Consider the following 13,553-nt stretch of genomic DNA (forward strand, 5'->3'; position numbering starts at 1 on the left):
GGGTGGATCCCCATGATCTCATGCCGTTTTATTTTAAGATTTTTTTTGCAAGATATTACTGGTGGTGTAGACGGGTAGTTGTTTATCGAAATGTAGCTAGTAATATCGTGTATCCAAATCACATTAAGTTGTGTGATTTTTGCAATTAGGGTATTGTCATGAAATGATGAGTTAACTCCATTTCTGACATTTCCTGTACGAGAAATTCTCAGCCTCAGAGGCTAAGCTATGTTGTGTATGGGAAGGAGGCTATAGCTGTGAGAAAAATCTCTACAACTGTAAAACTGGTTCTGAGATGAAAATTTAACCTCAACGGATGCAATCTTCTTCAGTAATTCATCATACTTTGGCGAGGATCTTTTAAAATGATATCATCCACATGGACACTCTTCAAAATTTAGGAATAATTATTAATTGGTTAATGAGTAGATCACTGATCAGGTCATAGTTAGACAACACCAGAATTAGAAAGAAAGATCTATATAATTAGAATCGTGCCTGCCGGGCAGTTTTATTGATGGCATCAACAAACCACTTGAAAGGGCTTTCGGCTTTTTCCTAGTTTGAATGACCCTATGCCACACAGACACTATGCACTTGCAAACATCAAGTCCTTCCCCTGGATTCAAGCGCAAGCAGCGAGGAGCACTAACCCCTATACGGAACAGGGCAGAGATCTTTCTTAGAAAAATATATCTCGGAAATACAGCTCCTTTTCTATTTAACATTCTATACTTCAGATTTAAAATATTACGTTCTTTTTTTTTTTTTTCATTTACCTGCTTATGAGCATCATCACTACTATCTTGCAAAATATCCTGAAATAATGCGAATATATGCATAAACAAATCATAATACGAGGGCAATCCCAAAAAAAAGTCTCCTATTTTTTGGGGATGTAGAGAAAATTTTAATATGGTTGTTGGCAACACTGTTGTGAGTGGTGCCTTTTCCGCTACCACATAAGCACGCAGGCGCTTCCCTCGGATGCTCAGTCTTGGCTTGGCAGCCATTCGAAATGGAGCTCCCGATACACGTTACCGCCAGGTGCGAAGTGCGGGCAGTTATTCGATTTTGAACGCAAAAGGCGTTAAACCGGTTGAAATTTACCGCCTATTGACGGAAGTGTATGGACAGTCGTGCATGGATATCAAAAACGTTCGCAAATGGTGTAGAGAGTTTCCAGCCGGTCGTACTGAAATTCATGACGAAGAAAGGAGCGGGAGGCCGTCAATTGCCGACGAGACAATCGCGAACTCAACTTTCGCGATTGTTGAGTTCGTATTCGTTGAGTTTCGCGATTGTTGAGTTCGTAAAATGCGTAAAGATCGGAGGATCATCTGGATGCTCCTGAAGCTCCTCAACACTTCCTGAAGGGCATGGCGGCAAGCGGGTATGACATGGGCATTGTAAAACTGCCACAACGTCTACAAAAATGCATCGACCGAAATGGCGATTATGTTGAAAAATAAAGCATTCTTCAATCTTTAGTGATGTAGCAATTATAAGAAATAAACGGTTCTTTGTATATCTAAAAATAGAGAAGACCTTTTTTTTTGGGATTGCCCTCGTAATATTATTATTGTTCTGTATTACGCTGAATTTGGGCAAAAGCTAATATTCACTGCACACTGTCTTTAGAAAGGACTTGTACGTTGTCTTCCTGTTACCTGCCCTGAACCTGATACTTCTTGCGAACGTCCTGTGTTTCCTCCTGGTGGATGCTGCCCGATGTGTCCAAGTATGTTTTGCCAGTTTCTTCTTTATATGTTAAGAGAAGGCTTATGTGCTCACTATTGTTTTATGTTTCAAAGTTATGTATTTTTTAATATATTAAGTCAAAAACAATCTCCCTCTTGTAATCAGATACGCGCAAAAGAAAGGTGTCAAAGATATTCGTAATGCTAGAAACTTACGCATTGAATAGGATAAATTTTGAGGCTGCACGTATATATATTTTTGTAAAAGTGCTAAATCCAAGAGAATATTAGAAGAATTTAACAACATATTTGAGAAATATACCTCCTCCTTTTGCCACTATTGCAGTTTAAAACAGATGTTGCGCTATTTTAAATTAGGAAATGATTCCCGGCAATATGACGCACGCCAAGTGAGTCCATCCACCCAACTAAGTTATAGTAAAAGATGCTGAGAAAGTTCTAGATGACGGGAGAGCTGGTAAAAAAAATTCGGAGAGAATAGCTCTATATCGCTTATGTGAATATCGAAGAGCCCCTGAGGACCAGATTGAGAACTGATATCTTAGATCTTTGTTTCAGAAAGCGATTTTGCAAGTGGTTGCCCTATCTTTTTACTGGCAAGCAGGATATACCTGTGAGCAGGTTGCAAATTTACATTCAAATGCAAAAATTAACCAACGAAGTGAAACAACTGTTTTGTAATATCATATACTATCACGAATGTTTCTGAACTAAAATACAAACAAAAAAACTATTAACAATCAGAATCGTCAAAGAAACATCATTAATATCCTGTCAACTCGCACTGCTCCCAGGAACTAGGCGAACGAATATTTCAAGAAGCAAAATCTTCTTATACAACAATGTGCGCGCCTCTTTTATACTCGTACACTATAGAATATCTACGTTTGGCCTTGTGACATCACAGCTTGGCTGGAAAAGAAACATTCCAGAACGTTCGCCACGTGGATTTCTTTCTGAAACCACGTGGAAACTCTAAGTCTAATTGCCCAAATACGTGTATATCAGATAAAAGTTCTCTGCTTTTACAGGATGAAAAGAAATGCATTTAATCGAATTCATTAAAGCTGTCATATATCACTAGTTATAACAAAAGATATTAGCGCGGAGAAATGAAAAACAAAATTGTGAATAAATAGTTAAATAACAGAAGATTTAAAAAACACCTTTTGAATCTGGGCTGAAAAAACTTTTATTGGTGTAAATCTGTCAAAACTTAACGGGATAACTTCTACTCGAGAAGCAATCCCAAGAGCGTTGATTCACGTAAATCTATAGTAATGAGATTATCTACGGTAAATGAGGATATCTATGCCCGTTCGCGAAGCAAATATATGCTGAGCTTGTAAAGGTTTCGGGGGATCGTGAAGTTGAAATTAAATCTTCTAAGCGTTTCCTATAAGTGGTGGCCAACAAAGCGAATTGTGCGTATTAACGTGTTGTCGTTCTTAAAAGTGGCATGAAGATACATGGCCACAAGAAATGAGTCGACATACCCAATAAGGATATGGCTTTTATATCACACCTGCAGACAGGGAACTGCGAGAGAAAATGTGGCGCAGTTGCCAACAGCCATCCTGCCCAAATCATCAAAGCAGCGTCTTTGTAAACAAACATACATTTTCCGTATTTGCTTCCTAATAGTAGTTTACAAGCCTTCACTAGCCCAGTAAACCAAGAAATTCATCGTGTAGACTAAATGTTGACTCACCTGTAAGGAGTACAGAACATCAATGTTGTGAAGGTCTAGCTGAGGTGACCTTCGAGTTCAGTTTAAGCGGGACCTGTGTGGAGGTATCAGTGGTACATAAAACTTTTGTCCTCATACTTACAGCTGAACTAGATGTAGCCATTTATATATTTCTTTTAGCTGACGATGCAAGCTCAGATGCAAAACTGACGTGTGAGGTTTTGCTTTTAGACACAGAAACGGTTATTCTCAGCTTCTTAAAGATGAAATAATTGTTTCATTTTTTACCTTTTTCTGTTCGAGAATATTTAGGAAACATTTTAAAATGTCCTCTGTACCACAGAAAATGCTACCTTTTTATTGTTTTATAATTAAATTAAACTTTGAATTATGTTTATTTATTCAGATGATATTAAATTAAGCATTATTCTATTGGAAGTTAACAGCAGAAAGGAATAAACAATTTACAATTTTTAATTTATGAGCAAAGGAAGCGCACCCGTATCTTGGCGTTCCTAGACGATCACTTAGTTTAGCCTAGTTGTAAAACTGGTATTGCTCTTAGCTAAAAGAAGTTTAAAAACAACGATCTTATTCAAATTTATTTTATGGAACATCTGACTTTTGTGAGTGAAATAATCATGAGAGATATTCATCCTTATTTAATCCACCTATCATAACTTTTATTTGCTGTTCTTTACAAGTAAATGACATTGATGTTTTTTTGCCCCATTGGAGTTATAAGTGTAACTTCTCATTTTACTTTCATGGTTTTGCTGTTCTGTTCCAGAGATACTATAATGCTTATTTGTTTGAAAGTCTTCAGTGCATTAGGAAATTCATCAACTTGTTTATTTCACTGCTGCCATTATAATTATCATAATATAATTTGGTTTTTCGTTTTAACATTGCACTTTTGACTTTTTCAAATCCTCTTATCCAGTCTAGTGGTCGGACACTTGCTCGATATAAGTTTGTCATTGAAAAAAAAAACAGATAAAGTTGAAGCAATAACTACTGCATCCTCTTGTTCCATGTTATCCGATTCTATACAAAATAGCTTCTTATTAAAAGGCGTTTAATGTATATCTTTGTACTAAACAGAAAAACATGAAATTAAAAGGATGCAAATATTAAACAAAGAGATATAGAAGTTTAGTATTTTTAGTTTTCAAGAAAGCTCAGTTGATGTTTAAATACGGGCTCAGGCTATATTGCAGCCTGAGCACGTATGATGCAGAAAACGAGCATTCTAAGAAATCAAATTTCTTTTGCTAAATAATCTTGCGAATTAAAAGCAAAAGTCAACCAAATCTAAAATCACTATGTAAGATAACGACCACAAGGAAGCATTTTTCATCATTGCTCAGCTCCGGTTGGGAAATTTTTAGGCTCCGATTTGTAAATAATATGTCATTCCTTCCTTTCTTGCCCTAATGATATAGCGTTCGAGATAGCAAATGAAGATCCACAGTTTAGTTCCCGCCAGGGCAGTAGATGAATGTGCATATTTTCGGCTCCTAAAAACTAATAGTTTCTACTACTGAATCCAAATCAAACTTTGATGAAAGCTATCTTTTTTCCACCTGGATATAATCGAATGTAGAGATTCAGAAGTTCTGAACGAGATTTTTAAAAATGAAACTAATTTAACATTTAAAGCTTCTTCCAGTTCAGTACACGAATCTGTGATGAAACTTTAGAAAATAATCACAATTATCATCTTCTTATGATAAAGATGTAATAATATTAAAAATAAAATATTTTTTCATAAAAATCATGTTTTAATGACAATAATTTTTTTTCATTTGACAATACGAAACAATTTTTTTAACATGAAGGTTCATCGATTCTTTTTTCAATAGGCATCAAAATTCAGATATGCTCTTTTCTACCATATACTGCTTACAGTATTTAATTTTACGTAAACATTTCAATCAGTTCTGCAAATAACTTGAATTTTTTTTTTACAGAATGTTTTCATGAAAATAGGGAATATTTTAACGGCGAGAGCTGGAAACCTTCTGATGATGCTTGCAAAAGTTGCACATGTCTCGTAAGTGTACTTTTGAGTAAATAAGATTTCATAATTTAATAAATTTGTCCAGTTTTAGTATGTTAAAAATCTCTCGCTGTAAAATTTTTCTTTAAGAATTTTGAAATAGCATATATACTTTTGTTTTTAAATATTTACAATGAGTTCTATTTTATGCGATGTAACTGGAAGCTCTACTCTTTTTAGGATGGATCTGTAATGTGCTCTTACCAAGAAATTTGCTCCGAAAAAAAGTGCTCGCATGGAGTTATACCAGCTGGAGCATGTTGTTCTCCATGCATTGGTAAATACATATATATCTTTAAATATACACATATTTTGGGCATATAGATTTGGTTACTTCTACAGAGATCATTGCACTTTTATTTAAAACACACCAATGACTTCGAATTTTCTATATCCGCACTTCCTGCTTTTATTTCACTTACCTATTCTGCTATGACATTTCTTTTGAAAGTTATATTTAACTTATTTGTCAGATGTCTATAATGCGTATTCTTAGATCTGTTACCAACTTGCAGCTGAGGAGTTATTTGCATTATAAAAACACCTAACTATAATTAAAATCGAATTGTCATGTCGATTCTTAATCAGAGATTTTTTAAACATTCTGAGCACACTCAGAAATTTACATAAGAATAGTCTCACTAAATCGCCATAACCCAAGACAGCCCAATTTCCTATAAAAGATATTTTAAATTTTACAACTGTAAAAAGACCGTTAAAACATCTAGCACAAAACTTTATCGACATTAAACATCTCGACTTTACGCAGACATTGCTCACTGTTGATATGAAATAATTAAAAATCTAATTCCTTCCCTTTTGAAAGTAAATTGAAACATGGTTTATTTGTTACATGGTCGTCAGATCCAATATATACAGTTAGATTTTTAGTTCAATAATAAAACAGACATTACCTGGGACTTGAAATTAAAAATAAAAGCCTTTTTAATATACATAGCGAATAATCTTTTACAAATCAATTTCAATTTTCTAGCTTCTCGTGAATAATAAAATGAACTCTTTCTGTCTGTGGGCGTCCACCAGCGGCAGAGCGGGCGGTCACTGGTATTTCAGTCACTGAACACTGGTAGTTCGGTTTGAGGTTCGAATCTTGCGAACGGGCTAGTTGCATGGGTGTTTTCATGGTTTTTCCCATGTGTAACACGTACACGAGCCAGTTTCCCTACGGAGGCATCCCTGCCTTTAGGCACATAGTTTTCGGGTGCTTTATCACAATCAAATGAACCAAAAGGCGAAACGAAATAATTTACTGTAAAATGACAAAGGTAGCTAATGTTCGCGGTATAAGTTTAATCTTTTCGTGTTCAAATTGACGCTTAGTATAACATTGTCTTTCAATACTTTTTATAACTGTTATCATTTCATCTGCAGTGTCTAATATATAATTCACATTTTTAATTATTGCTCATTTTATGTATAATGCTCAGTATAAATTATCATTTCAGTTTCTTAATAAAAAAAAGATTCATTGTTCTTACTGACATAATTGCTGTTGGATAGGTGCGTTAAAATATCTATTTTACTTTCAGACTGCCAGTACAATAGCCATGTTGTTCTGGATAAGATGCAGTTCTCTCCTCCAGGTGATCCATGTTCACGATGCATCTGCAGAAAGGGGGACATCACTTGTGTTCGAGAAACGTGTCCCAAACTTCTTTGCGTTGCTACAGAGCTGCCGTATGGATCTTGCTGTCCAGTGTGTAAAGGTCTGATAAAGTCCATTTTTTTAAATAGAACTAACTGATGATAACTAAACTGAAATTAAAGATATTAATTTGAGATCTAAAGCCAAGCTTCAGGTAAAATTTAACTATATTTAAATCGTTAATGCTTACTTGAAGTAAAACCTGAATTTCAGAAGCGATGTTCTATGAATTTTGCAATGTAGTTTAACCTACTTGAACGTCTAGAAAGAAATTTTCCGCGTAGAGTATCTGCCAAAAATTTAGCTGTGGACGCAAATGCTTACAAACGTTTCCGATTTAGTTTAAATAGCCCACTAATAGACAGAACCTGGCCAGTCTTTTCACTCAGTTAACAAGGGTCAAAGTCTCTATCTGAAAGACTAACCAATTAAGGTGGAACTTTAGAGATAATTTTGCTATATAACAGAGACATTTTGCATCTTAAGCATCATTGATTAGACAGCTCTTCCACACGATGAGCTTTTCAATTTTATTTCCAGTCGCTGGAAGAACAAATACAGGCCATCTTTCAGCACATGATCAGTGTCAAGAGGTAGTCAAACATCAGGATTAGGGTAATAAGAGTGCTTATAATGGTATAGAAATGGAGCAAGTCTGACATAAAAGGTGCAATGTCTAACAGTGAAATACAATACCAGTGGGCGCAGTTTCGTGCCTTAAAAAAGAGGTGAAGTCAAGTTTAATATTTGGCAACAGAAATTAATTTATTTTATGTACTTGAATATGCTTATAGTCAGCAGTTCAATCTTAGAAAAGCAGCAATAACCAATCGGCCTGCATGGCCAGCAATATTACCGAAAACGCAAGTGCCTTGAAAAGAAAGTAGCCATGACTCTACAAACGGCATTTCGCCACGAAGAGAACATGACAGTATATTTTGCATATTTTGCTTTGATCGTTACAAATATTACCTTAATATTCCTAAGTACATTAAATATACCTCGTCTGGGAAATTCATATGATAACAGTAATTTACACACACACACACATATATATATATATACATATATACACACACACAGTATGTCCATAATTAAAGAATCTTATTTCAAAGCTGCCTACAAGCAAAACCAGTAATCAGAAAATTGTGAAATTTTGTGGCGGACTTAACTGGCAGAGCTGGAACTGTTTCGTTCTCTAAAAGCGATGCGTATCGCTGCTGGCTAATCAAGCATGTCATTGGACCAGTAGAACTTTAATTCCTCGAGAAAGTGCGGGCTGAGAATACATGATGCTGAAAATCCCCAACATGACGTCACTTTTGGTGAAAGCAACGCAAACTCTAAGATAGGGCGCAGATTTTTCTAGTTCCCAAATTCGGCAGTTGGGAGTATTCGCTGCACCATCCAAATGGAAATGCGTCTCTTCTGTTCAAGCCCACCAGCGGCCGAGCGGTTAAGTCGCTGAACACTGGTAGCTCGGTCCGAGGTTCGAATCCCGCGAACGGGCTGGCTGCATGGGTGTTTTCGTGGTTTTCCCCATGTGTAACGTGTATACGAGCCAGTTTCCCTTAGAAAGTCCTCCACGAAGGCATCCCTCCCTTTAGGCAGATAGCCCTCGAGGCTTTGCCATAATCACACACACACACACACACTCTTCTGTTCAAAAGTTAATCTAAGGCCATTCTGAATTGGCCTTAAAGCGAGCAAGAAACTGAAATGAGAACAGGAGTCGAGCGTCAAAATCATGTGCAAGACACCGCTGCAACAATGAAAGTTTCTAAAAAAAGTATCAGAGGATATTCTATAAGATCTGATGGACATCTAAACATTTACTATCCAACGTCTTTGCGACACGTTGGACACTAGTGCTAGCCTAAAAGTTTGAAGCTGTGTTCTCTAACACCTAAAGTGGCAACATCCTATACTGCTTCTACAGAAGCAGGCTTTCTTCCTCTAAGAAGACGAATTGAACAAGTCATCGCAAATTGTGTAGAATGCATTTTTTGCGACAAAAAACGAGGTAAGGGTGAGGGTTTTCTGAACCCCATACCAAAAGATAGTGTTCCTTTGAGCACTTTTCACACTGATTTTATAGCCTGTCGATAAACAAGAATTACAGCCAACGTCTGACCGTTGTTGACGCGTATACAAAATTCATATGGCTCTACCCAGTGAAATCTACTCCAACACAAGAGGCACTGCAGAAGCTGAAGTTGCAACAATTAACTTTCAGTAATCCCTAGAGTGTAATAATCTATAAAGGTACGGCTTTTACCTCTAAAGTCTTTGGAGACTACTGTACGCAAATACCCAGCATATATTTACAACTACCGGCGTTCCTAGAAGGAATGGGCAGGAAGAAAGAAATTATCTGACTTTGAGTCCAGTCCTATCCAAATTGTCCACAGAAGATTCTACCACATTGTATAAATACGTTCCGGATGTACAACGGGTCTTGAGCAGAATCACAAAGAGTTCGCTTTTGAGCTCCTCAATTCTCAAGAATAAAATTCAAATATTCTGATGAAAAGTAGAAAGGGTGTTAGTGAAGAAGCAAGAAAGAATCAAAGTATTCAGGAAAGGAATAGAAAAACATACAATAGGAAGAAGAGGCATAGGTAATACAACGTCAATGACCTAGTGGCCGTATAACGAACGCAATATGGAGGTGGTCTAAAGTTAAGGCAAAGTTCTTGGTCTATACCGTTGACAGCTTGTACCGTTTCTTCTTTTCCTTTCGTGTTTTTTTATTTACGAGTATTTTTCAGCTGCTGTCTTAATGTACCAGTGCTGCTGATCTGGGCTTTCGAGGCCAAAAACGTGGGTCAGGTTACCGAGTTGTGGCCGCGCTAAGTTTTGCAGCCACCAGAAGTCCCTACATGACACGGAGAACATCGCCTGCTTACCTGAGGGAGAGCGATGCCGACTGTTCGAGCTACGTCAAGGAGCCGACGATTGAAATTTGTTCTGATTGCGTGAGCGCGAGAAGGCGCCAAATAACCGTAATTAAATCTCAAGAGATGCAAAATTTCTTTGTGTCTAAGTAGCGCAAGGGGGGCTAAACAATTGATTCATGTACTTATTAAATGTTCTGTGGCGTGAAAAGAAGAATCCTCATTCTTTTACCCAGCGACGTCACTTAATTTTTCCACTTATATATATGTATGTATATATATATGCAGAGAGGTAAGTAGATAGACATGTATTATGTATATATATGTTTACACATGTAATGTTATTTACACAATTTAAGAATTTGAACTTTGACATTAAATTTATTAAAGAGTTTAGGTATTTTGAGAAGTTATTCGCCGTTAGTTCTTTACATTATATTCAGGCCGAATGAAAAAATTCTGCATATTATGTTCAATTAAGTCTTTTCCTGTTCTTATCAAGTCAAAAGATTTTCTGATATTTATGTTTTAACCAGGTTGTTTAAACAGCAATGGGCAATATATAGAACATGGCCAAAAATGGACTCATTCCAGTGATATTTGCCAAATATGCTCCTGTGATGAAGGCGCAATTAAATGCGATAGAGTTTTATGTGATGTACCGTGCACACATCCAGTTAGGAAACCTGATGTCTGCTGCGCAGAATGCAGAGGTATTTTATTTTTTACAACTCTTTTTCATTTTTCGCTCTTCTCCCGATGTCTATTTTTTAAGTTTATAATGCTACAAATAAATTAATTCCAACTAATAAGTATGATATTTAGGCAAATTATACCATGTGTCTGACAAATGTGTTACAGCTGTTTTTCATTTTAATATTAATCCTAAATACGTATTTCCAGTTTAAAATTCTCAAAATGAGGTACAGAGTTTATGAAAACAGTATTTGTCGTATGGATAGTAGGTTTCTTAAATATAAAATGGAATTTTCTACATGAATACTTGAAGCAAAATATTTCGATTAAGGAAAACTCATTATGCTTTATACAAGTATGTAAATGGCTTCATGCATTTAAGAGTGAAATTCGTAGAAATACGAGTGATTGATAATTTCTTGGGGCCAACTACAAATTTATTAACAAGTGATGATATATTTACTACGTAATCATTAACTACTAAAAAAGCTTTTATTTCATAATTGCTCAATATATTTGTTTGAACGACATTGAAATTGGATTAGTAACAGGTATTAAAGATGATTTTAGTCAGTTAGCTGATTTATATGATTTAGATTTAAAGATGATCTTAGTCAGCTTGTTCGAATATCTTCCCAAATTTTGCAAGAAAGTTTAAGTAATATTTTGGGTTAATTTTTTAAAGCACAATGATTACTTTGCTGTCTCAAATTTATTCACTGTAAAGATGATATAAAATGTTAGATTTTGTGATTGAAGAACGCTCTCTACAGTAACGAATCTGTTTTCATAACGTTTCTTGTCGTAATTTGAGATATTGTGTAATTAGTAGAAGCACATGTATAAAACTAATGCTTAAGGAAAAATATTATGAAGTTTTCTTTTTCAAACAATATGTGAAAGGCTTTAACAGTTATGTAGTTCCCAGTCATATTGGAAAATTACAAATTATTTATTTTAATCTTGTGCTGATTTCACCTGTAAAACTTCAGGTCAAGAAATTTTAGTCTATACTATACTCAGGTAATTCTGTTCTTGCCTGTATTGAATAGAAGTGCCAAATTAAAATTTAGAAAAATAATCCTTTCTCCGCTCTTTTGCTGATTTCGCTTCTAAACTTCAGATCCAGAAATTTTGCTCTGCACCATGCTCAAGTAATTCTGTTATACCTGCAACGAATGAAAATTCCTGATTAAGGTGTAAATAAATAATCTTCTCTTCGCATTGAAGATTTCCTACATTGTCATGCAGCGAAAATTATAAAAAAAAGGTGAATATAACGACGGGAGATTATGTGTTAGATAAGTCCTTTTTTTTTTTATTCGCGATAATGTTCATTTATAATTTCTATTTTAATTTAATCATAATTCATTGCTTAGTTTTAAACGTATTCATTGACTTTTTTTGTTTGTTTACACGTTATTGTGTTTCAATAAAGTTTATATAGCTTGTTCTAAAGTTCTTTTTGAACTTTAGAAACTTTTGAATCTCAATATAAAAAACAAAACTGAGTTTGCATTACTTGTTATGATTAGTGTACCTATCGGTCATAGTTAATATGGCTATTTAGTATTACCCACAAGTACTCATAAAATTTTCAGAGAACGAACAATGACATATGAAAAGTTTTAATACCGTTCTGCTGCTTAGTTGATGGCGTAAAACTAAGAAGGGTATCAGGCAAAATTAATGTACAGTTAAGTAATTTTCTGAACTCTACACCTTACTCTACCGCTTTCACTATAAAGGTGTAAAGTAATGGGTCAGAAACCCTCGAAACTCAAAATTATTCAAATTTTACCTTAGTCTACCTATTCAAGCTTTGAATTTTCTTAAAGTTCTCTTTAAAATTATATAAATAAACAGACGTATTACCGCTATTGAGAGTTTCATTTTAATGCAGATAAAATTAATTACATAATATGAATGATTTGCGAATTACATAAACAAAGCAATAACAATTGCTTTAAAAATGCAGCAATGAACGCACTTTAAAATCAACACTTTAATTTATAATTCTTAAAAAACCAGAACATATCAATTGTTGTTAAAATATGTTTAAAGTTTGATCAATAAATATAAAATTTTCCGCACCATCGTTTTAGAGATTTTTATATTGGACTTCTCAGGTTTTAGAATTTGAAGCATCTATGTGTAAGAGGTTGCAAAATATAAAAATTAGGCCCCAGACAACTTTATGTTGATTAGATTTTACATAAAACGCTATCCACTTCGAAGACAAACTGACACAGGTCCCTCTTCTTAAGGACTAAAAAACAAAATTCTTTACCTTCTTAAGAAGGAAGTTCTTTCGAGGGTGACTGACTCACTCAGTCGCCTTCGAAATCCATAGAATTTTTTATCATAGCTAACGCCAATCTATAGCGCACCGTCAAATAATTATTTTTTAATTTTCAATATAAATCTGTATAACGTCTTTTCATAGCCATTGATCATGTTTCATTTTCTCACAAACTGAAATTTAATCTCATTTCAGACTGTCAGGTTTTCGGGGTAGTTTACCCGAATAGTGTCGAAATTCCAACCAGAGATGATTGCAAAAAATGTTTTTGTTTCAACGGTAAGAAAAACGTATATATTAATATATAAAAAACTTAGATACTGATATATTTAGAATGTGTTATATACTGAGCATTTTCTGTATAACCTTAAATTTTTGTTCTAAACAAATTTTTGAATGAGGTATTTGTGAATTGACCTAATAACAACTTGAATTGTACTACATAGATTTAAGTTATACTCAGCTTTCTCTGCGCTGATAGGAGTTTTAAACCTGAATTAATTACTCTAAACAACCATT

The 13,553-nt window shown here is 34.8% G+C and overlaps 2 protein-coding genes across 8 annotated transcripts in view; one reads left to right on the plus strand and one right to left on the minus strand.

Annotated features, from left to right (window-relative positions):
* LOC118198526 (zonadhesin-like) overlaps positions 1 to 13,553 on the plus strand; it is a 314,579-nt gene that overhangs the window by 145,942 nt on the left and 155,084 nt on the right. For both annotated transcript variants that reach the window (XM_085809500.1, XM_085809501.1), the window contains exons 25-30: positions 1,642 to 1,741; positions 5,385 to 5,467; positions 5,654 to 5,750; positions 7,024 to 7,200; positions 10,573 to 10,749; positions 13,230 to 13,313. In XM_085809500.1, coding sequence (XP_085665626.1) covers positions 1,642 to 1,741; positions 5,385 to 5,467; positions 5,654 to 5,750; positions 7,024 to 7,200; positions 10,573 to 10,749; positions 13,230 to 13,313 — 718 coding nt within the window. The remainder of the gene's footprint in view (positions 1 to 1,641; positions 1,742 to 5,384; positions 5,468 to 5,653; positions 5,751 to 7,023; positions 7,201 to 10,572; positions 10,750 to 13,229; positions 13,314 to 13,553) is intronic.
* Positions 1 to 13,553, minus strand: part of LOC146992913 (general transcription factor II-I repeat domain-containing protein 2-like) — a 285,508-nt gene that overhangs the window by 97,403 nt on the left and 174,552 nt on the right. Inside the window, exon 3 of one of the 6 annotated variants that reach the window (XR_015039097.1) lies at positions 11,317 to 11,901. The exons of the other annotated variants lie outside the window; for them this stretch is intronic. The gene's annotated coding sequence lies outside the window, so the exon portion shown is untranslated. Of the gene's footprint in view, positions 1 to 11,316; positions 11,902 to 13,553 lie in introns of those variants that run through there. 6 annotated transcript variants of the gene reach the window in all.

This window comes from Stegodyphus dumicola, chromosome X2 (assembly GCF_044657685.1).
Source record: "Stegodyphus dumicola isolate Sdum_Otavi_A_Nest chromosome X2, ASM4465768v1".
Lineage (NCBI taxonomy): Eukaryota > Metazoa > Arthropoda > Arachnida > Araneae > Eresidae > Stegodyphus > Stegodyphus dumicola.